Source organism: Asterias rubens, chromosome 8 (assembly GCF_902459465.1).
Source record: "Asterias rubens chromosome 8, eAstRub1.3, whole genome shotgun sequence".
NCBI classification, from domain to species: domain Eukaryota; kingdom Metazoa; phylum Echinodermata; class Asteroidea; order Forcipulatida; family Asteriidae; genus Asterias; species Asterias rubens.
The window spans coordinates 7,945,216-7,966,888 of record NC_047069.1 but is presented as its reverse complement, the minus strand read 5'-3'; the positions used below and the strand labels follow the sequence as shown (position 1 = coordinate 7,966,888).

Here is a 21,673-nt window from a genome sequence, read left to right as displayed (position 1 = left end):
GCCAATGTGTTCCTGGTTTGATTGGCAGCACTATTGCGCCACATGCTCATTGTTAACCATTCAATTCAAACGCAGTCCCACCACACGCCTTGCAGGATAATTAATCGCCAAATAAAATTAAATATCTGAAGTAAATAAACGAATACCTCGCCCGAAAGGTGGAATTGAACCACTTCGACGCTAGTCGGCTACAGATTTGAAGTCTGCACCCCACACCAGTGAGGCTCATCCGGGCATTAATTGTACTTGTACGATTGGCCTTTATACTATTGTAAATAGTCACACAATCTAGTCACGGTGTTAAAATTCAGTTTATTTCATTTCGGTGAAATTTGAAAGTTATAACGTCTGATAATATCACGTTTTGTGTTATATGCAGTGGAATATATTTAGATATAGTCCGTCGACATGTTTTAATGTGGGATTTGTTTGTAAAGATGTAAATTTGTCGATAAATAAAAATCATTGTTTAATATTGTGCACTTACAGTGCTGCATCACTCAACTGGCGCGCTTTTACTTTGTTCGACAGGTAAACGTTTATTGAACGACTACTATTTCAACTAGCATTAGTCTCCCTTCGTGCCGTTGACAAACATAATTGACAAAAAAAACACTGAAATAGATACCCCTTAACTTCTCTAAACGATATAATCAGCTGAAACCATGCGTTATTGTTTGACTTATTAATGTGTTTTGCTTTATCTTCCACATCAACCCTTATAAATACGAGAAATAACTAAACGAAAAAGCTCTTCCTACAAAATGTATGATTAACCTTTTTAGGGACTTCATCACAGATTAAGGAAAGCACCCAGTTTTACAATATCTTGAGTGTAAATTATATATTACGTGATGAGTTCTCAAACCTTTGATTGGAAACATAATAAATCGTCTAAAATTTGCTCAAGATATAGCGCCTGTAGCTTTTCTGATATGCGAGGGGAATAACATATTTCAAAAAGCATTTTGAAGACCGGAAATATTGATTTAGACAATGCATATAACATACAATGGGAAGAATACATCCATATAGTTTATATCTAGGTCTGTTGGAACCGTTGTTTTGTCTCTGTTCTTGTTTTCCGATTGCGGAAATGTTCATAATTCAATTTTAGACAAACAATAAGGCTGGGCCAGGTAGATGCTTTTAGCTTTTGGTGGAATTGAAAACAATAGTAAAATGTGTTCCTTGACCTGTGATTATTAGGGTTAATTGGGCCTTCCTTTTGCGGACGACAAAATTGATAAAAACCTACAATGTGCCGTTGAAACCCCTTGAATTGATCTGTAAATATTGGGTGAGGCTAGACGTTCAATTCACATTAAAGGCACTGGACACTATTGGTTAACCCAAAACAATTGCTAGCATAAAAACATACTTAGTAACGAGTAATGGGCAGCTGTTTGTTGTATAACACATCAAGTGTGAGAAACGGCTCCCTCTGAAGTAACGTAATTATACTGGGGTCGATTTCACAACGAGTTAGGACTCGTCTTATCTCGAGTTAGGACGAGTAATCGTCCTAACTTAGGATTAATCTTAAGGTCTCAGGCTACAGTGCAGGGTTGGGACTCGTCCCAAGTCCTAAGATTAGTCTTAAGTTAGGAAGAGTTTTGTGAAATCGACATCAGTTTTGTGAGAATGAGGTAATTTCTTACTCGAATCATAAAACAACTTCAAACAAAGTATTTTATAATAAGTTGTGTACCAGCTCGCTGGAATAATTCAGTTGTTGGAAAGTAAAATAAAACACTATTTAACCGTTACAACTAAAGTCTCAAATTACACATGTGCGAAACTGCGGGTTCCTGGTAGTTTGAATCGGAAATATAATCGTTTTCCCGTAGCCTTCGTATTTATAACTGCACTATGAGTTTTTGTGGTTGTACACCTTGTACAAAGTTGACATGGGTATACGTGGTTTTTTTTCAACCAGCAAAATATTTAGTGGGAGTTGTTCCCCAAAGGAAACGAGTGGTTCAAATAACCTTAAAAGTATGGAAACCAGATCGTTATCCAGAGTGCACGACTCGATTCGCAGGTGTCTACAGTTGGCCTTCAACATAAAGAGTCATATTGTATTGTACAGGCTATATCCAAGATTTGCAAGTACAGCGAATTTGAAGCACTTTGCCGGCCTTGGCCAGGGGGTGGTGGGGGTCACCAGAGCCCCAAAAGTCGGCCCGGGAAATCGTCCTTTGATACCGGGTTGGCTTGAGCTCATCATCGGGCAACGGCACTTGTTTGTTACGACTTAACCTTCTGCTGTCTGTGGGAGATAATGATTTCATAGGAAACGGTACCCACGTTAAGATCATCAATAAATTTAGCTCAAGTTATAGACAGCAACTCTTTGAGTGATATTAAAGTATTTGGTTTCGAAACCCATGATCAATATCCCCAATGCATTCCTTAAAGAGTATGTACAGTACTTCACTTTGATAGTCTGTATATTCTTCAACTTGTATTTCCTTTAAAACGGTAGTGTCGTGTTCTCAGTGTCCCATACCGATTCGTTAATACCCAATGTGGTGCCAGACTACTTCCTCTCCCAATTTCGGTTCTGGGTGCTTTAGTTTGAATATGAGACCTAACAAATAATGTTACAGTTGTTTAAAATGTTTTTTTTTTATTTATTTATTTTTTTATTTTTTTTTTATTAAGAAAACAAGTTTATTAGTCATTTTTGTTTCCCCCTTCAAATTCTTAACATATTGCTCATTTATGAATGATGAGACTGATAGTGCTTCACTGATTGTGTAAAACGGAAAATGGGACTTTCTATCGACAGGAAAAAATACACAAAAACTTGGCACGGATTTCCAAACTAAGACCTTTGATTCCGGAAAGCGCTGTGCAGTTCAACAGTTCAGTACACAATGATGGTCGTCAACCCTTGCCAAATTTCTTGCTTGCAGTAGTATTACAAGGCCGCATTTCATGCAGCTGCTGAGCAGAAAAGTCTGCTTAACATTCTTGGCTAAGCAAGAAATGAGCGGGACACCAGTCGCAGCAATGTAAACTGTTTGGTATTTCTTTGGCTGGTAAATTATTTCTGCTAAGCAAGTTGTTATGCTTGCCCTGTATAGGCATTGCACATTGATTAAGAGTAAATGGCACCAACAAGAAAACTAACCATACATAACAAGCATACAAGTTAAGAACATTTTTGTATAACCAATTTATTTAATCACATAAAATTTAAAAAAAACAATGTACACTGTGCAAGGAAACATGTTTCAAAATATTCAATAAATTAAAATACAATAAAGACTCATCATATCTAGGTGTCAATGTCGTTTTGCTTATTTTGTGCCACTGCCAAATAACCCCCATGAGCTGCCAATACAAACAATCAAGATAAAGGCATGAACTTATTTGCATTCATGAATTTTCAATATCAATTCCTGCCAGCTTGTGCAAACTGACATCTGGTCCTGGTTTTATCAACGAAAATTGTTTTCAATTATTATGTATTGTCAGCATCATAGTCAATACAAACAATCAAGATAAAGGCATGAACTTATTTGCATTCATGAATTTTCAATATCAATTCCTGCCAGCTTGTGCAAAATGGCATCTGGTCCTGGTTTTATCAACGAAAATTGTTTTCAATGTATGTATTGTCAGATAGTGTTCTTTTTTGTATGCGTTTTTTTTTTTGGTGTAGCAATCGAAATAAACAACGTTGTTTCGGTGTGAGTTAAAAGTAATTTGTTTGACTTTATAGAGAGATAGACCTACAGACCGCATTATTGTTGTCTCGAATGCCATTCAATTAATTATGAAACAAATCGTATGTCCTGATGCTTACTTAGGGAAACGTTCGGTACACAGTGAACCAACCTTACAAACATTGCTTCAAAGTAACACAAGTTAAACTTAAAGGGATTAAGTCTTCAAAGTGAGAACATTTTAAGTGAACTCTTAAAATTGGGCGTACGTTTAGCACAATACATTCAGTGGATCAGTAATTGTGGGTGGGGCATGGTCGGAGCCAGCCTCAATCAATCTACACTTAAAAAAATCGAATTGTCTTCTGAAGAAAAGTAACTAAAGAACCCATTTTGCATTTCCCGGAGCACTCAACAGTCCCACCCTTGCCTAGATTCACATCAAAACTAATTTGATTAAGAATGTTACAGTACCCAAACGATGAAGGTCTTGAATGAAAGACTACAGCGACAACCCACCTTGTCCATATAAAGTAATACGATTTGCATGTGTTGATGTTGTGGAGTATACAAAACTAATTGTTTGCCCGCCGGCAATCACAGATTTAGTGATGTAATTGGAATCTCCATAAATGCCCGTTATCTATGAGCTTTTAATTGCATAGCAGAAATTCTCTCAGATAACGCATCTTTGTTAAGATTGAATAACGAGGAATTCCTGAATGAACTTCACTGTTTATACATTGATGAAAGCATCTTAAAGGGTTCTTGCTCTTTGGTTTTAAGATTATACTTTTTTGTTGGATGCCCCAGATGTTTAGATAGCGAGTAAAAATAATCAGAGCTTGCTGCAGCTGCATTGTCGATCATAAGATAGGGTACATCGTTCTATACCATGGAGGAACCATGTCCCTCTTCTTTGAAGCAAATGCGAAATTACTGTACAATTTTAAGTTATCAAGTCATGAAAACAAAGAGAACTCTTTCTTAGAAGTTTCATTCCTGAAATATTGCATTTTTTACTCTTTAACATTTCTCTTGTTTTGGTTGGGTAGTCCCATCAAGCACGATCAGTTCTCCATGTGTGACCTATACCTGAATTTACTTGTTAGTTACTTGAATTATAGGACGGATTACCAGTATGGTATTATTGTAAACGGCTTCATCAACCGATTGACATTGAGCAATGGATAACATATGTACGTACCCAATTCCCTTGTGAACGAAATAGTGTAAGCCTGCATTATATAAGCTCCAAGTCAGCATTAAAGGCAGTGGACACTATTGGTAATTGTCAAAGACTAGCCTTCACAGTTGGTGTATCTCAACATATGCATAAAATAACTAACCTGTGAAAATTATTTGAGCTCAATCGGTCTTAGAAGTTGCGAGATATTAATGAAAGGAAAAGAACAAGCTTGTCACACAAAGTTGTGTGCGTTAAGATGGTTGATTTCGAGACCTCAAGTTCTTAATCTGAGGTCTCGAAATCAAATTCGTGGAAAATTACTTCATTCCCGAAAACTATGGCACCTCAGAGAGAGTCGTTTCTCACAATGTTTTATACCATCAACCTCTCCCCATTAATCATCACCAAGAAAGGTTTCATGCTCATAATTATTTTGACTAATTACCAATAGTGTCCACTGCCTTTAGATTCCATAGCTTTTCATGTTGTAACCCCTTCAAAGAATGCATACATCAGGTTCAATTCAAAAGTCGTTTTGCAACAATACCGTACATTATCTTGATTCAAAGACTGTTCACACACACATGAGTTTGGCAATTTGAACAAATTATGTAATGTATCTTGAATCAATTATAATGAGGCTACGTAGATCAATATAACGGATTGAGCAAGAAACTAGTGTTTATTTCTCCATACTTTATCCGATACCATATTTTAGCACCAGCAATTTTGACAGCACCCATAGCCTTGTGGTTTGGGTGTACTTGTACAATTACCCAAACCTTACATTGTTATAGTATCGTGTCCACCATATCTCAAACTGGCTTAAAGCCAATAACTGATGTGTCTTAGACTTTTGAAGACGTATAAAAATGTACACTAAAACGGCAACAACCAAAGCAAAATCTAGTCTAATGGTGTTCTGTATACAACGAGTGAGTACTTTTTTCAACGGCCCAGAAAGCTCACATTATAAAAAAGATACCCTGATTTAATTACAAAAGTACAACATCACTATAGTTAACATTCAACAAAATGGTGATCGAAATCAGTTTTGTTCAGAGATTTTGTTGCATAGTTGGCTCTATTTTCTGCATGGTTTTGTCACAGAGTTGGTCGGCTGTTTTACCTGGACCCTTCCCGATTTCCAGGATCTATTCGTCTATGACTTACCCATTTACGAATGGGCAGTCCGCTCTTTCAGTACATATCTTTTCTTAGTGTTTGTCGTTTGAGAGTGGAATTGTTTTCTGTATCTAGTCATCTCGGCTTCCATCGGGTTTGAGACGAACGCAAACAGCTTGACGGTTCGGGAATGGACGACAGTTTGCAGCAGAGTATTGCCTTGATCACCTGCTTAAAGTACGGGTGCTTGGTGGCGTAGATGACTGGGTTGATGCAGCTGTTGAGGAGGATGATTGCTCCGGCCCACGGGATGAACGGCTCGCTCTTCGGTATGACAAGAGCGGCACAATACGGTGTGATGCACAGAAAGAAAGCACACACAACGTAGAACAGGTTCTTGGTGATCTCGACTTGCCTCCTGCTGATGCTCTGTCGGTGGCTGCTCTCTCTACGCACGGGGTGAGTGAACTGCGACTGGGTCGATGAGGAATCCGACTGCTCCGTGATATTCTTAGCATGGTTCCGGACATGCCTGAAGACAGCAATGTAGCACACAACAATAGTGGTCATCGGGATGGGATAGATAAGCAAAGACTGTGCCATACTGTAGTAGTCCGAGAGATGATGGGATGTCTTATGAGTACACGTTCCGTACTTAACATCGTACCCAAGTTCCCCGAGCCCGAAGATGAGAGGAATTGTTGCAATGAAGAACGAGATCCCCCACGTTCCGATGACCATGACTACCAGCTTCCACTTGCTGTAGTACGTCTTGTACTTATGCATGGGTCGTGTGATGATCACGAACCGGTTGATGGCGATCGCGGCGAGAGTGTAGACACTGCAGCTCACACACGTGAAGAGAACGACCGCGGCGACGGCACAAAACGCCCCGTCGATCGGCCAGCCGTCCGGACTGAGCAACGCCACAACATTCCACGGTAGGATCAAGCTGGTGAATAAGTCCGCCAGGCTGAGGTTGACCACGAAGACGTTGGTTGCTGTGCGGAGCTTTCGCGACAGGATCACGGCGACGATGACCAGACTGTTCCCCACCGTACCGAGGGCGGAGATCAGAGCGAACAGACAGGCCACTACGATCCTCTGGTTCATATCGTCAAAACGGAACTCATTCGTCAGTGGCTCATCCAGCGTCTGAGAAAGGGAGTCGTTTTCAGCCATGTTAGCCATGTCTTTTTCCACTTTAAAACTGTAAATGTTTTCTAGTCCAGATGTGGTGGAGTTACTTTCTCTGTGTTAGCTCAGATCGGTCCACCAGTGAACTGATACTCTTCAACCATCAAAACGAAATCTTCAAATGGGTTCAATACTCTCGAGTTCAATGACAACAAAACTTTAGCTGGTCTCTCAAAGACTGGTTTTGTGTGCAGTGCCGACAACACGCACAGCGTCCGTAGAGGTCCCCCCGTCTGAAAGAGCCCAGTGTACGGGATAACTTTGGCCGAAATCACGGCACAGCAGGAGTCGAAGTACGGTCGGTGACCAGTGTTACTTTGATGTATGAAACTCACACCTCTTGATGCATATAAAACGACACCCTGGGTCCCTCTTAACGCTAAACTGGCTATCAGCAGTGGAGCGGCAACGTTTTTGTAACTGCTAATCCGCGAGCGTGTTCAATAATGAACCGCAACATGTGCCGTGTACATATGTATACTACTGCTCTCTACATATACGCTTCTCATACATGTGAAAAGTTATTGCACCAGTCTTGGCGCAGTGTGACCGCCCCAGGGTGTTGTGCGCAATATAACAAAGGGAGGTTGAAATAACTGTCAATCACAAACCCAGATGGCCCAGGCCCGAAGTGGCCGCTTCCGTCCGATGGCATTAACGAAGAATAATAATTGCACAATAAACAACAAACATATAACCAACAAACATATGTTTGCGCCTTGCACTAATCATGGAGGAAGCCAATAACGAACCGGGGCTTTAATCATAGCAGTGTGGCTCTAAACAATAACGGCGACTGGATTGGTGTTATCAAAGAGAAAGGTATCGTCTCGTGGTGTCATTAAGTCTGATTGGAGAAGCGTGGCCCATATTTTTGTAATGAGTGGATTTAATTGGATACAGGCGTCACGTGTGGCGTGTGCCGATGTAATGACCAACCCACGAGCAACGTACAGACATCAATTAAACATTCTCGGCTGAGTAGGCTTTGCGGTGCATGAATAATTGGTTATAGGTGTCAAAATGCTGTGGGCATGTGATGTGATTTAGATTGGCGTCTGTTAACATGTGGAGCAGTTTTTCAAGTCGCTATCAAACACATTCCATAAAACCCAGACCCAACTAACCCTGTTTGCATTACGCAAAGTTTTTGTTCTGTGCTGAGCATGCAGTCGATATGTGGTAAGACAGAGACCTATTAAGCACGACTGCTAGGGGTTTCTTCATCATATTTTTGTTCAAAATATGTTTATTTTTTGTCTCGCCCTTCAGAAATCTGCATTCACTTTCCTTCTCACTGGAATCATCATTCCAAAGCGATGGACTGTTTGGTATTTGTCAAAGACCAGTATTCTCACTTGGTGTGTCCCAAAATTATTAACAAATTTGTGAAGATTTTGACTCAATTGGTAATCGAAAGTGCCAGAGAACAATGAATGATCAACACCAATGTTGCGCAAAAAAATTGTTTTGCTTCAGTGTGCCTAATTAATTATAAAAGGCTTCGGCGGCTGAAGTCCTTAAATTTTTTCTAAAAAACTACGTTACTTCAGGGGGAGCCGTTTTTATGCTAACAATTATTTTTAGTAATAGTGTCTAGTGCCTTTAAAATTTAAGTTACATTCTAATCAACCTACTTCTATGTATGCAATGACTAAATAATATTCTGTTATCATTGGGATGTGTTACCTTTACTTTACCAAATGGGTACATTTGTACAAGTTTTACTTAACTATTACACAATTACTATAAGTAAATATGCTAAATTTGCTAAAACATAGGATTCGAACTGCATCTAGCCATCGGGCAATCTCTGTGGTCTAGTTGGTATGACACTGCTCTAACTGGTCCGAATCTAGTTTTGCAAGGTTGTGGTTCAAATCCCACTCGAGTAATAATTATGCCTGTGATTTTTTTTCACAGAACTCGGGTAAGTACTGAGTATACAGTGCTAACACACATCGGTCTATATGGGTAAAAAAAACAAAATGAATATACTATAGTTACGTTCAACAGTTATAGTTGGCAAACTGACGCAGGAAAGAGTACAATAGAATTGATCATCCCGTTTTGTATTTTATATTCAATTGACACTCATCTACTTAGAGGGACACTATTGGTCATTACTCAAAATAAATCTTAGCACAGAACCTTGGTAATGAGTACTGGGGAGAGGTTGATAGTATACAAAATTGTGCGAAACTGAAGTGACATAGTTTTCGAGAAAGAAGTAAATTCCACAAATTAGATTTCGAGACCTCGGAATTAGATTTTGAGGTCTCGAAATCAAGCACCTGAAAGCACACAACTTCGTTTGAGGAGGGTATTTTTTCTTTCATAGTTATTTTATGCATATGAAGACAGTGTCTTTGACAATTACCAATAGTGTCCAGTGTCTTTAACAAATTCCACCTTTATTCCATTTGTGTGTAGTTTTGTCTGGAACCGTCCCAACTCGTATTTTTATGATAATACTGCGGTGTTATTACATAGTACCATATTAATAGTACACGCTCTTCAAAGCCTGAACCCATATGCTTTGGTCATCAAGTCAACCAAGAAACCAAGGCCAAACTGGGCAATAATAATAATGTGCTTTTAATCTGACCATGCACGCTACTCACTTGTCTTTTTTAGTAATAATTGTTGATAGGCCTACTAAAACACGAGAAGAATGACATACTAAAACACGAGAAGAATGACATACTAAAAAGTGTACCGCACTTTTTTATATTTACGAATTGTATTGAACTATTCTGACAGTCACATGGGTAAAGGATGTCCTTGTAGCTTTGCTGTAGAACGTGACAAAAGAACAGGCCATGACGGGATGAAAATAACTATTTGCGGCATCGTGACGACAGCAGTAATTTGTGACACTGTTTTCCAGCCAGTGGAAACCGGGGTTTCTTCATTCAAAGTCTGTTGCGATTTTGAGTAAGGGAGGAGGGACTGCCTTGTTAAATTTTGTCAACGATTTCAAGGGAGTTTGCACACTCTCGCTCAAACAGATGATGTATTTATGGTGCAAAGTTCCGGTAAACTAATATCGAGTGATGTGAAGAGGGTGGGATTGCTATAAAGCTTGGCTTGCTTGTGCCATGGGGGAGGGGAGAGTGCGGATTTTGTAGGCTGGTGTAAAAACAAGCTGCACGTGGGCAATTTTACGGTCTCGGATCGAACTCTGTATACTATGAAGAAAAGGTTATGCGTTTTAATAGTTGAAACCCGTTGTTTAAATATTCTCTAACTTCGGTATAGGGGACAAAACAAAAGGATACTTTAAAGGGAAAAGGAAAACAAACAACAATGAAAACAAAAGGGTATTTACATTGTATATATATAGACCGGGGTGCTCCTAATGAATTTGTTTTGTACAATGAATATGGGAGGCTCATGCACAGGGTCAAATGAAAGAAAATAGTGTCACAGGGATGTAACAAATAATATAGAATGTGTACTTTGGTAAAGTGTGTGCAGATAAAAGCCAAGGCTATGAAAGCATACACGTTCCTCTATATGTTCTCGAGCAAAGTATAACGGGGAAAAGTATACATCTGCTGTCTCGTAGTGAAGTTTCGAGCCTACTATTATTATAACCCACGATAAGCCACTCCAGAATGGGTGCCTGTGTCCCAGGGAAATCTCTCCGCCGGAGATTCTGTCCCCCTTATGGGAAAATAACGTGGGCTCAAGGAGGGTGTGTTTCAAGAGAGGGCGCTATCACAAGAAGTTTGTACACAGTTCGCCGTATGGGGGACAGATTCTGCGGGGGACAGAATATCCCTGCCACACATGCCACAGTTAATTCCCCACGGCGCAAGCTTTATTTAATTCGACAATTCAGTATAAATAACAAATCCAGCTTTGTAATACTAATAAACGCAGCTCCAAATCATTATGTTACTGACTTCTACATCTGCAGCAGCACAACCTTCGGAATACACTGACGAAGAACCTTCTATACCTTGGGCTTAACAGGGCATAAAGGAGAGGGTTGATAGTGCTGTTGCACCACAGTAAGTTATCCAAAACCTCTGCAGCGTATCTGTCGATGGGCCCACAGAAAGTCACAATGATATTCTTGACGCAAAACGGCAGCCAACAGAGGGCGTAAACACCAACAATCAGGCTCAGGGTAACGGCAGCCTTTCGGTGTCTCAAGTACTCGTTCTTGTTAGGACGGCTGTGAAATGTCGTCGACTCACCGCCTTCATTGTGGCGTTTCTCACGGCATGTAGAAACTGCCTTTTCCGGTACTGTTGCCTCATTCACTGTTGGAGCTGCACACCTACCAACTGACACCAGTGTTAAATCTACAGACCCTTGGACAAGGTTGTCGAGCAATCCAAGTCGGGGTCCATTGGAGTGACTTCCTCTCCAAATGGATAACTCGATTGCCCCCGTCGAAACTGTCTGCACTGTTTTCTCAGGGCCGTGAGTCCAAACGAACCCCATGGCTCGTCTACGTATAACGATATATAGCTTTCCATTAAGGTATATTAAAACCGTAAACGGTATAACGAACTCGAAGAGTATCAACATCACGTTCAAGTACGTGTTCCCGTAAAACTCTACGTCACAGTTAACGTTGTAATCTACGTTACGCTCCCCGGTGACGGGGGACCAGCCAATTATGAGGCCTGGATAGAAAACCAAGCAGAAACACCAGCAACAGGAGATGGAGACCAATGCCCTGCGTCGCGTCTGGACGTAAAGATACCGAAGCTTGAGAGTAACCAGGCGATAACGATCCAAGCTGATTAAAACAACAGCCAGAACTGACATGTAAGATGAAACGAAATCCACCACGAGGTAGATTAGACAAGGTATCATGCCCAGCGGCCAGACACCGGTGAGTAGCCAGACGAAGTTCACTCCCATGCAAACCAAACCGATCACGAGGTCCGCTACGGAGAGGTTTAAGATGTACAAGTTGGAGACCCGGCAACGTATGGCGGGATCGCATACAAAGGCGACGATGACGATGACATTGCCGGCCACTGTCACCAGGACAATGGGACCGTAGATGAGGCAGATGACCAGGACATGCTCTACGGACGTGGCAGGCCTCTCGTGACTGTCGTCCTCGGGCAATGGCGATGACATATTGCCCAGTACATCACATCGGTTGCGTGATACAGGAAACTCGTCAAAGTTGGTCATAGTTACTCGGCAATTTACCGGTTCATCGTTACATTTGATGAGTACATTTTTAGCGAGATTCAAATGTATTCCTTCAATGAAGTACTCTGGTGGTTACCTACGATGTTACACATTGGTGACGTGTTCCCGCAGCCCTCACCACTTACCCATCAATAGACAGTAATTCAAGTCAAATATTTACATTATTGTATTTGAACAACGATCAAGTGCAAGTCAAATATACATATTGTGTTTGCACAACACTCAAATGCCTGCGTGGATAACCGAACGTTTCTATAAACCACTTTCTACTTCAAGGGTGTCATCATCAATCATCAAAGCAGAGTAAGAACAGTCGCTGCGTTTGGGTTGTCTCCCCCCCCCCCATTAGCAATCTTTTATTAGGCAGCAACCAAATGGACTTCGATCTTTCTGCCGCCGCCCCATTATTCCGAGACGTGCGGTTTGACAGGTCGCTGCTGGATACTAACCTTTTTTTAACTGACTTTACCACGACCGTTTTCGAGACAATGTCGATTTGGGCTTAGGCTCTACCTCCCCGTTGAAGCCCTGTACCCATAAGGAGAGTACACGACGGTTTCCGTATCGTGAGCCCAATCCTTAGTTTCGAAAAGATATGTAAAGGCTATTTATAATGACATCGCGTAAATAAGTTCATCTCCAATAACCACGGACCACCGTTATTTTTAAATGTTATAAATTAGTTATTTGAATGTGTTGTCTATTATTAAGTATCTCTTGAACTGATTACATCCATGACCTGACAACCCCCGTATCAGTGTAATTTGACAGTAAATCAAATGATTCATAATGTTTAGTATAGGCTTAAAGGGAATATAGTATGCACTATAGATGATGTGACCTATGTCTACATTCAAACCGCCCTCTGTTGACAAAACACTAATACGTCATGTTTCGCCGGGCACTGAGTTGCGTAGTCATAGTAAGAGTGCGTACACTTTCTAGCTGGCTGCCAAAACACAAAGGTTTTGCCCGGCGGTATGCGCGCGAATCATGTTATGGTTTTCGTGTGACGTCAGAGGTCACATTGGCTATATTATGATAGCTGTTTTCTTTTTGCGTGGAGTTTCATCAAATTGTTTTAAATATCCTAAGTTCAGAGAGTCCTAAAATTATTCAGTACTTTTGTTCGCTTTGGTGGTCTTATATTTTTGTTCTTGGTGATTGTTAACGGTTTGTTGGCTGTGAACTCAATGTGGTTAACCTGTGCACAACTACAATAGTGGGTTCACATTTTCTTTGTGTCCATTTTATGAACATCAGTTTGAATTCCAGATCGCAATGTTGTTTATCTAACAATCTATCGGGGGTATACCTTTTAGTTTAAAACACTCCCTTGGCCTTTCCATTATGGACACTCTCGTGATATGGCCATAATAATTGAGTCCCGGAGAAAAGAAGAAAACTAAACTTCACAACATGATATCTCATCAAAACTCAGCTTTATTTATTTGTTTGTTAAAACATATTTCTACAGGGCAGGTATTATCAACTCGGATGATGTTTTCATCCTGTGCCTGAGGCCCAAGTTCATAGGGCCTGTACGCACAGTATATTAACGTATCATTGCTGCGACTGGTACCCGGCTAATTGTCTGCTAAACAGCTTTATGAAATTAAGCCCACGTTACGTGTGTAAACACAGGTGAAGTTAAGCCTCGTAATGTTAACATAATTATTACGTTATGTTTAACTAAAAAGGTGTATTGAGTTGGTTAAACCGGATAGAAAGATCCCACAGCATGAATGGTAAACTGTTTAAGGCACTAATTTAATAATCACAGTAATTACCGGACTTTAATCTTTGACAGACACTCAATAGTTCTCTGGAAGATTAACTGATATTATATCAACTGTTAATAAAGTCAATAACCAATCGGGTTGATCTTAACAATTGTATTCACTTACAATTATTTATCTTTTTATGACAAGCAGTCTTGTACCCTGCCTTCCTACCATACGAAGTCAGACCATTATACTCATAATTCAGACATGTACCCTGTCTTCTTAGTATACTTAATCAAGTCAGACCACTATTCCAGTGCTTGCTAATTCATACAATCTAAATCCACGGTAAACTCACAAATCGCTTTATTACCAGCTTGGTCCTCTGCGATGTAATAAACAGTTTCAATCAGGCCACAAAAGAAAGTGAACCCGGACGGTAAGTCCGAATTGATGACCGTCACTTCTTTCCCGGAGTTATCCTGGAAGACTGGCTCTTCCCAATGGACAATTTCAGAACTGCCCTGGGTCTTTATCACCATGGAACCCGGGCAACTGACTACCTGTGGTGGCTCTTCATCTAAAATAAACCAAATTTAATATCGTAATTATTATAGAGAATTAAGGTTTAATTGATTATGTAATTAAATTTGTAAACAGCCGACGGTTATAGATTAGTAAAACCGTTTAATTATTAAGGTTTTGTATCCGTACATTTTACGGTGTATTGTGACTATGGTTCTATGTAAGTTATCGGAAAACTACTTGAATAATGAGACGACGATCAACTCTCAACAGAGGGGGGGGGGGGGTATTGCACTGTCATGGGACACCCTCAAACCCCAAGTTCCGACCCGGGGGAGGACACAATCGGCCAGCGGCCGTAGCAGGAAACAGCGCCACCAACCGACTGGTGGTGCCTCGTTCTGAGTATGACAAGTGATGCTAGTCAAAACGTAAACGAAATTTACGTATTAAGTATTGGCTATGTTTTGTGGAAAATTCATTTGTGAGTTAATATTTTACCAGCCTGATAAACTTCCTTCACGACTACTATAATTTGTTCGATGTCATCTGCAAGAGGGTCTTTGTGGTGTTGTAAAGGCTTTGTCTTAGTACGCTATACCTGTGACTGTAATGCTGAATGTGCATGTGGTTTGGAGTCCGGACCTATCTCGTGCTGTATACGTGACCACTGTTACTTCATCCAGATAAAACCGCTCCTTGGCAGCCGAGGGGGAAGCCTCGATGGTCGGCGTTCCCAGATTGTCTCGTGCCTCAGGTCTGTCCCAGGTCGTTGTGGTAAAGTTTTCATGGAGATTGGCGGGGAGCACAATGTCCTCCGGGCAGGTGAGGAATTCAGGAGGCTCCAAATCTAAAAACCATTGGAAAATGTATCGTGTCATTATATTTGTATCGTTTGCAGGGGTTTGGTTTTACACGTCAACTCTTTATGACAGTTTTTATACTTTTGTTTTAACCTTGACAGCCTCTGTCCAACTTGTAATCATTGGAGTGTGTATGTCTAAAGATTTAAAATAAATAAAATAAATACAAATCAAGTTTAATTGATAGTTGTTAAAACTATAGTCATTGTCATCGTATGATTGATAGGAATAAAGGTAGCCACTTTCTCATCTATTGAAGAACCTCGTCATACTTCACTGATAAACTACTACTGCTTGATATTCGTGTTTAGTAAGCATTACCTTCCTCGGACACGGTGAACTCACACCGTGCAGTATTACCAGCGTGGTCCTCTGCTATATACCAAATACTCTCTGGTTGACCAAAGAAGAACGTGGACCCGGGCGGACGGTTGTAGATGACCGAGGCGTCATGCCCGGAGTTATCCTGAAACACCGGCTCTTCCCAGTGGACAACGGCTAGACGATTGTTGGTCTTTACTGCCATGGAGTTTGGGCAGTTGATAACTTGTGGTGGCTCCTCATCTAGAAATTAGAATGGCCGAAATTACTCTAGTGATTCTAAAAAAAAAACACTTTTGCTTATGTAGCTCAGACTGCACAGTGTACTAAATGTCCTTAACTGTCGATTGTAATCAAACAATTTGAGGTTTTTATGTTGTGCTTTTCTACAAGTAATGGGTTGTTTCAGAGAATACCGGTAATTCTCAAAATTAGGGCGATAGTGCTTGACAGTCATACTAACAAATGCCACAAGAGAAAAAGAAACACTTTTCTACATCTTATAGTTGTTGAAGATGTGATGCAATTTGTGTTGATACCTTTGACTGTAACACTGAAAGTACATGTGTTTTCGAGTCCGGTCTCATCACGCGCTGTGTAGGTGATGACCGTTACTTCATCCAGGTAGAACCGCTGCTGCGTAGCGGACAGTGACGCCTCGATGACCGGCTCTCCATCATTGTCCCTTGCCTCTGGTTGGTTCCAGTTTGCAGGGTTAGTAGCAAAGTTCTCATTCAGATCGGTCGGGAGGGAAATGTCACCGGGACAAGTGATGAATTCTGGAGGCTCAATATCTAAGGGTTAAAAACATCACCTTTGGTAATAAATTGTCAAAGACCAGTCTTCTCACTTGGTGTATCCCAACCTAAATATCCCCAAAATAACAAACCTGTGAACATTTGTACTCAATCGGTCGTCGAAGTTGTGAGATATTAACGTCAGAAAAAAACAACCTTGTCACCCGAATAGGTGTGCTTTCAGATGCATGCTTGATTTCGGGACCCCACAATGTAATGCCGAGGCCTCGAAATCAAATTCAACTATTTCAGTGGAAAATTACTTCTTTCTTGAAAACTACGTTACTTCAGAGGGAGCCGTTTCTCACAATGTTTGATACTATGAACAGCTCTCATTTGCTCGTTACCAAGTAAGTTTTCATGCTGACATATATTAGGAGTAATTACCGATAGTGTCCAGTGCCTTTAAGTAATAAGAATTTGTTAACAACGAAGCACCGAAAAAGAAACGAGCAATGAGGAAACGGACTGTTGTTTGACTTACCGATGCATGTGTTTTGCACTGATGGGTCTGACCATGTACCATCTGCTTGACATGTTCTAGAACTTACTCCTCGTAAATGGAACCCACAGTCGCATTCGTAGAAACATTGGGATTTATAGTCCAACTGGCGTTCCATACAGTCTGGCGGTGCGATCCTCGTATGGGTTTCCGCGATCAGGATGGGACAGGTCTTGGCTGGAGGAAACATAAGAAGTTATTGGAAATGTTTGTAATACCCATTGGTCGATTGGTCGTCTAGTCATAACCGGCAGTCTGAGTGGTATTGAATGTTAAAGGTCGTGGGTTCAAGTCTCTGTCGAGGTGCATGTAAATTCTGACAGCTCTGAGTAATGCCTCAAAACAAGGTGTGTTCCTCAAAATCTCAACCATGTTGTTCTTCATCTTAAGTACAATAGTCACAGGAGTTAATTACAAATGTTTTGCAGCAAGAGACATTGAATGACATCCTTTTATTTTGTATTGATTGATTGACTGGTTGATTGACTGATTGACTGATGTTTTCTTTTGGTTTTGTATTTGGTTGTTTTATCGGGGAGTGATGTTGATGTTTTGTTCAAACTTACGACTAATACGAATTCTGAATCGGCATTCGGACTCCAATCCTGCAGCGTCTGTTGCTGTATACGTCACGATATGTACTCCCCAAGCTAGCTCCACACCGGGCTGATGTGACTGGGGAAAATGTCAAAAGAAAGTTAATATTCCAAGGCTTGTCATGTTGATTGGCATTCTCTTTTCGCGAATAATTTCATTTTGGGTTAAACATTTCCATAAACCTATTGCTTGTGGGCGTTTGCTCTCGTGTCCTTGAGAATATTTCTTTGTCTTTCGGATGTTAAGTAAAGCAGTATGTCCCATGCATGGGATGGTGTATTTCGAAAAGAACCCATGATACTTAAGGAAGTGGACACTTTTGGTAATTACTCAAAATGATTTTTAGCATAAAACCTCAGTTGGTAACGAGTAATGGGGAGAGGTTGATAGTATAAAACATTGTGAGAAACGGCTCCCTCTGAAGTGGAGTAGTTTTCGACTAAAAGTAATATTCCACGAACTTGATTTCGATACCCAAGATTTAGAATTTGAGGTCTTGAAATCAAGCATCTGAAAGCACACAACTTCGTGTGACAAGGGTGTTCTTTTTTCATTATTATCTCGCAACTTCGACGACCGATTGAGCATATGTTGAGATACACCAAGTGAGAAGACTGGTCTTAGACAATTACCAAATTTAAGAAAGGGCCTGTGTTTCTGATATCGAGCAACGTGGTCTAGGTTGTCGTCAGGCTTTCCTCAGGCTCCGGTGTATACATTGATGTGTCATATTGGTTTCATCGGAAATTACAAACAGTGTTTTGTTAATCAGCACAAGTTGGTCGTTTACCACAATCTGTATATAAGCCTAAGCTTTGTATCCCTGGACGTTTTAATACCAATCTCTGTTATTATATTACAATTATTATTATTATTATTATTATTATTATTATTATTATTATTATTATTATTATTATTATTATTATTATTATTATTATTATTATTATTATTATTATTATTATTATTATTATTATTATTATTATTATTATTATTATTATTATTATTATTATTATTATTATTATTATTATTATTATTATTATTATTATTTTATTCGCCATAACAGTACAAAACAAAATACATTGACAACATTATAGGAAATTAACGGTGAATAGAAACGAACAATTTAATGTTTGTATACTATTTCAGGTTCCGATAAATCTGACCATTTGTAAGTGTTTAGATACTTTATTGGCGCAGTTTACATACTATGATCCGTAGATCTGTTGCCCCACATCTGGGGTACACAATAAAATTAATAAAGATTTAACATAATATAGTACACAAAGCAATAATAAAAGCAGAAAACGTGTTATAGGGGAGAGAAAAGTTGTTTATCTGATTAACATCAGTAAAAACCGCCTCTCCAATAACCAAACGGGTCATTAACATTGTCTTACGTGAGTCAAATTGAGATCCCCTTTAGAGTTATCAGTAAACTGTGGTTCATCCCAGGTCACGGCGCTTATCTTGTCATATGACGTTTCATGCATTTCGTCTGGGCAGTTTTCTACCGTGGGTGGCTGTGTGTCTGAACAGAAACAAAACACCCTGGTTGACATTTAGGACCATCGGTGGATATAGGGAAGACATTAAAGAACACAAAACATTTGACGGCGGCTATACGGCTTCACCACTTGGCGTATTATTCACTGTCTGTATACTTCAATCAGCAGCAAACGTCAAGTCAGTTTGAGGACGGAGGGCTGGCAGAGCAAGGGCCGTCTGCATCGATATCCCACACCAACCTCCTTGCTCATGCTTCACTAGTTCTCTCACTGTAGTGTAGTACAATTCAACACACTTTAAAAACATAATTGCTTCTCTTCACTTAGGAAGTGAATGTACATGTTGTTCTTTATATTGATTAAGTTTGAAGTGATTCGTACATATAGCAACGGATGTTGTATATTTGTCGGTGGTCCTAATGAGATATTGGGGTCGAATTTAATTTTGGATATTAAGATACTCAAAAATACATCTCAGACAAAAATGTATAATGCAACTGTCATGTACGTATCTCCAAACTTACCTATAACAACCACCTTAAAGCTACACTCCGCACTCAAGTCAGATGTATCCGTAACAGTGTACCGAACACGAACAGTTCCAATTTCAAATCGATAAGATGGATTGAGTCCGGCTGGATGAACGGTGACGGTGAGGGCGTCTGTGTCGTCCAAATTGTCGCTGATGATTGGCATGTCCCACGTGACGTCTGCCGATGAGAGTCCGGGTTCGGCTTCTTTAACAATTGATTCTGGGCAGGTTATTTCAGGAGGGATGACATCTAGAAATCAAATGAACAAAATGATCATCTACAAAATGTGCAGCTGTAAGATTAGCAGCAGTAGATACAGTGTGTATTATTACCATTAATATTATTTTATATCAGATCAAGGGCCCCCTGCATCCCACACCGAACTTTTCTTGCCAAATTTGCACTGGATTTCTCACTATTACTGTAGTACAATCCGAGACACTTGGAAACTATTATTGCTTGTTATCACCTAGGAAGTGAATAGACTCCCAAGAAGGTGCAGTTCTACGGATGCTGCGTATTTCATGTTAAACCGAGATAGTTTTAAGGAATCGAGCATTTGTTTCAAAGACATGGTTTCCTGAGCGTCTCGATTTTGATGTTAAGCTTGGAATCGAACTTTTAATTTTTGCTAGTTCTAGATACTCAGAAAATGCGTCTCAGACAAAGGAAAATGTATACGTCAATCGATGAATCATTTGTCATTCTTTTTCTCCAAACTTACCCAGAATAACCACTTTAAAGTAACACTCCGCACTCAAGCCAGCGGTGTCTGTAACAGTGTACCGTACACGAACAGATCCAATTTCAAATCGATGAGATGGTTTGAGTCCGGCTGGATGAACAGTGACGGTGAGGGCGTCAGTGCCGTCTACATTATCACTGTAGACTGGCATATCCCACGTGACCTCGGCTGATGAGAGTCCGGGTTCGGCATTTCTCACAATTAATTCTGGGCAGGTTATTTCAGGAGGGATGGCATCTAGAAAATAAATAAAATTAACAAATGAGCACCTACAAAATTTGCCATTGTTAGAAAATAGCACCAGAAGAGACCAATGGTGACCTATTTATTGTTCATATCTCAACATAATATGCATAAAATAATAAACCTGTGAACATTTTAACTCAATTGGCCGTCGAAGCTGCGAGGTAAAGAAAAAACACCCTTGTCACACGAAGTTGTGTGCCTTTAAATGCTTGATTTCGAGACCTCAAAATCTAACTCTCAGGTCTCGAAATCAAATTCGTGGAAAATTACTTCTTTCTCGAAAACTACGTTACTTCAGAGGGAGCCGTTTCTCACAGTGTTTTATACTATCAATAGCTCTCCATTACTCGTTACCAAGTAAAGCTTTTTGCTACTTAATATTTTGAGTAAAGGAAACATTTTGAGTAAAAGGGAGGCTCATGTACTGAAATCTTTACCAACACACGCGACCTGTTCGTCTGAGGACCAGTTTCCAGTGGTCTGACACCGTTTGGTCAAAGGGCCCTGTAGTCTATACCCATCCTCGCAGCTAAACGCACAGGCTAGCTTCACCTTTTGCCGCTTCTCTCCACACTTTGCGGGTACAATGTTGCCATTACGTAAGGAGGGCAAAGTGGGGCACGTAATAGCTGGAGAAAGACAAAATACAGGGAAACAATATCAACATTTACACTCATTTTGTATCACTTTACCCTTTCAAAGTCGAGAATGGAATTTGCCCATTCCCCCATCGTGTTTATACGAGCATTATCAGTATTTACAAATTCAGTGTATTAACAACAGTATTTACAACTTCTTTCTCCAGAAGACGATCAGAGCATACTGATCGAAACGTCGAGTTGAAACCAACGGTTCTTTTGAGAACTACCCCAAAGAGATTATTATGGTGTTACTGCAAACTTGGAGATTAACCAAGTTTCGTATGTCTTCTTATTTCTTT

At 40.1% G+C, this 21,673-nt stretch overlaps 3 protein-coding genes across 4 annotated transcripts in view; all 3 read right to left on the bottom strand.

Moving 5' to 3' along the window:
• Positions 1-5,259: 5,259 nt before the first annotated feature.
• LOC117293791 (beta-1 adrenergic receptor-like) lies at positions 5,260-7,571 on the bottom strand. The gene has a single exon (XM_033776234.1). The coding sequence runs from the start codon at positions 7,180-7,182 to the stop codon at positions 6,127-6,129; it is 1,056 nt and encodes a 351-aa protein (XP_033632125.1). The 5' UTR covers positions 7,183-7,571; the 3' UTR covers positions 5,260-6,126.
• A 3,520-nt stretch (positions 7,572-11,091) lies between these two features.
• On the bottom strand, positions 11,092-12,354 carry LOC117293555 (histamine H3 receptor-like). The gene has a single exon (XM_033775915.1). It carries the CDS (start codon positions 12,352-12,354, stop codon positions 11,092-11,094), a length of 1,263 nt encoding a protein of 420 aa, XP_033631806.1.
• A 1,446-nt stretch (positions 12,355-13,800) lies between these two features.
• Positions 13,801-21,673, bottom strand: part of LOC117293867 (hyalin-like) — a 33,880-nt gene continuing 26,007 nt past the window's right edge. Inside the window, exons 6-15 of one of the 2 annotated variants that reach the window (XM_033776336.1) lie at positions 21,171-21,362; positions 20,467-20,724; positions 19,734-19,991; positions 19,102-19,232; positions 17,674-17,782; positions 17,090-17,284; positions 16,348-16,602; positions 15,809-16,051; positions 15,226-15,474; positions 13,801-14,679 (exon numbers count right to left, since the gene is read on the bottom strand). In XM_033776336.1, coding sequence (XP_033632227.1) covers positions 14,423-14,679; positions 15,226-15,474; positions 15,809-16,051; positions 16,348-16,602; positions 17,090-17,284; positions 17,674-17,782; positions 19,102-19,232; positions 19,734-19,991; positions 20,467-20,724; positions 21,171-21,362 — 2,147 coding nt within the window. In that variant the 3' untranslated portion in view covers positions 13,801-14,422. The remainder of the gene's footprint in view (positions 14,680-15,225; positions 15,475-15,808; positions 16,052-16,347; positions 16,603-17,089; positions 17,285-17,673; positions 17,783-19,101; positions 19,233-19,733; positions 19,992-20,466; positions 20,725-21,170; positions 21,363-21,673) is intronic. The other variant, XM_033776337.1, reaches the window with a different exon arrangement.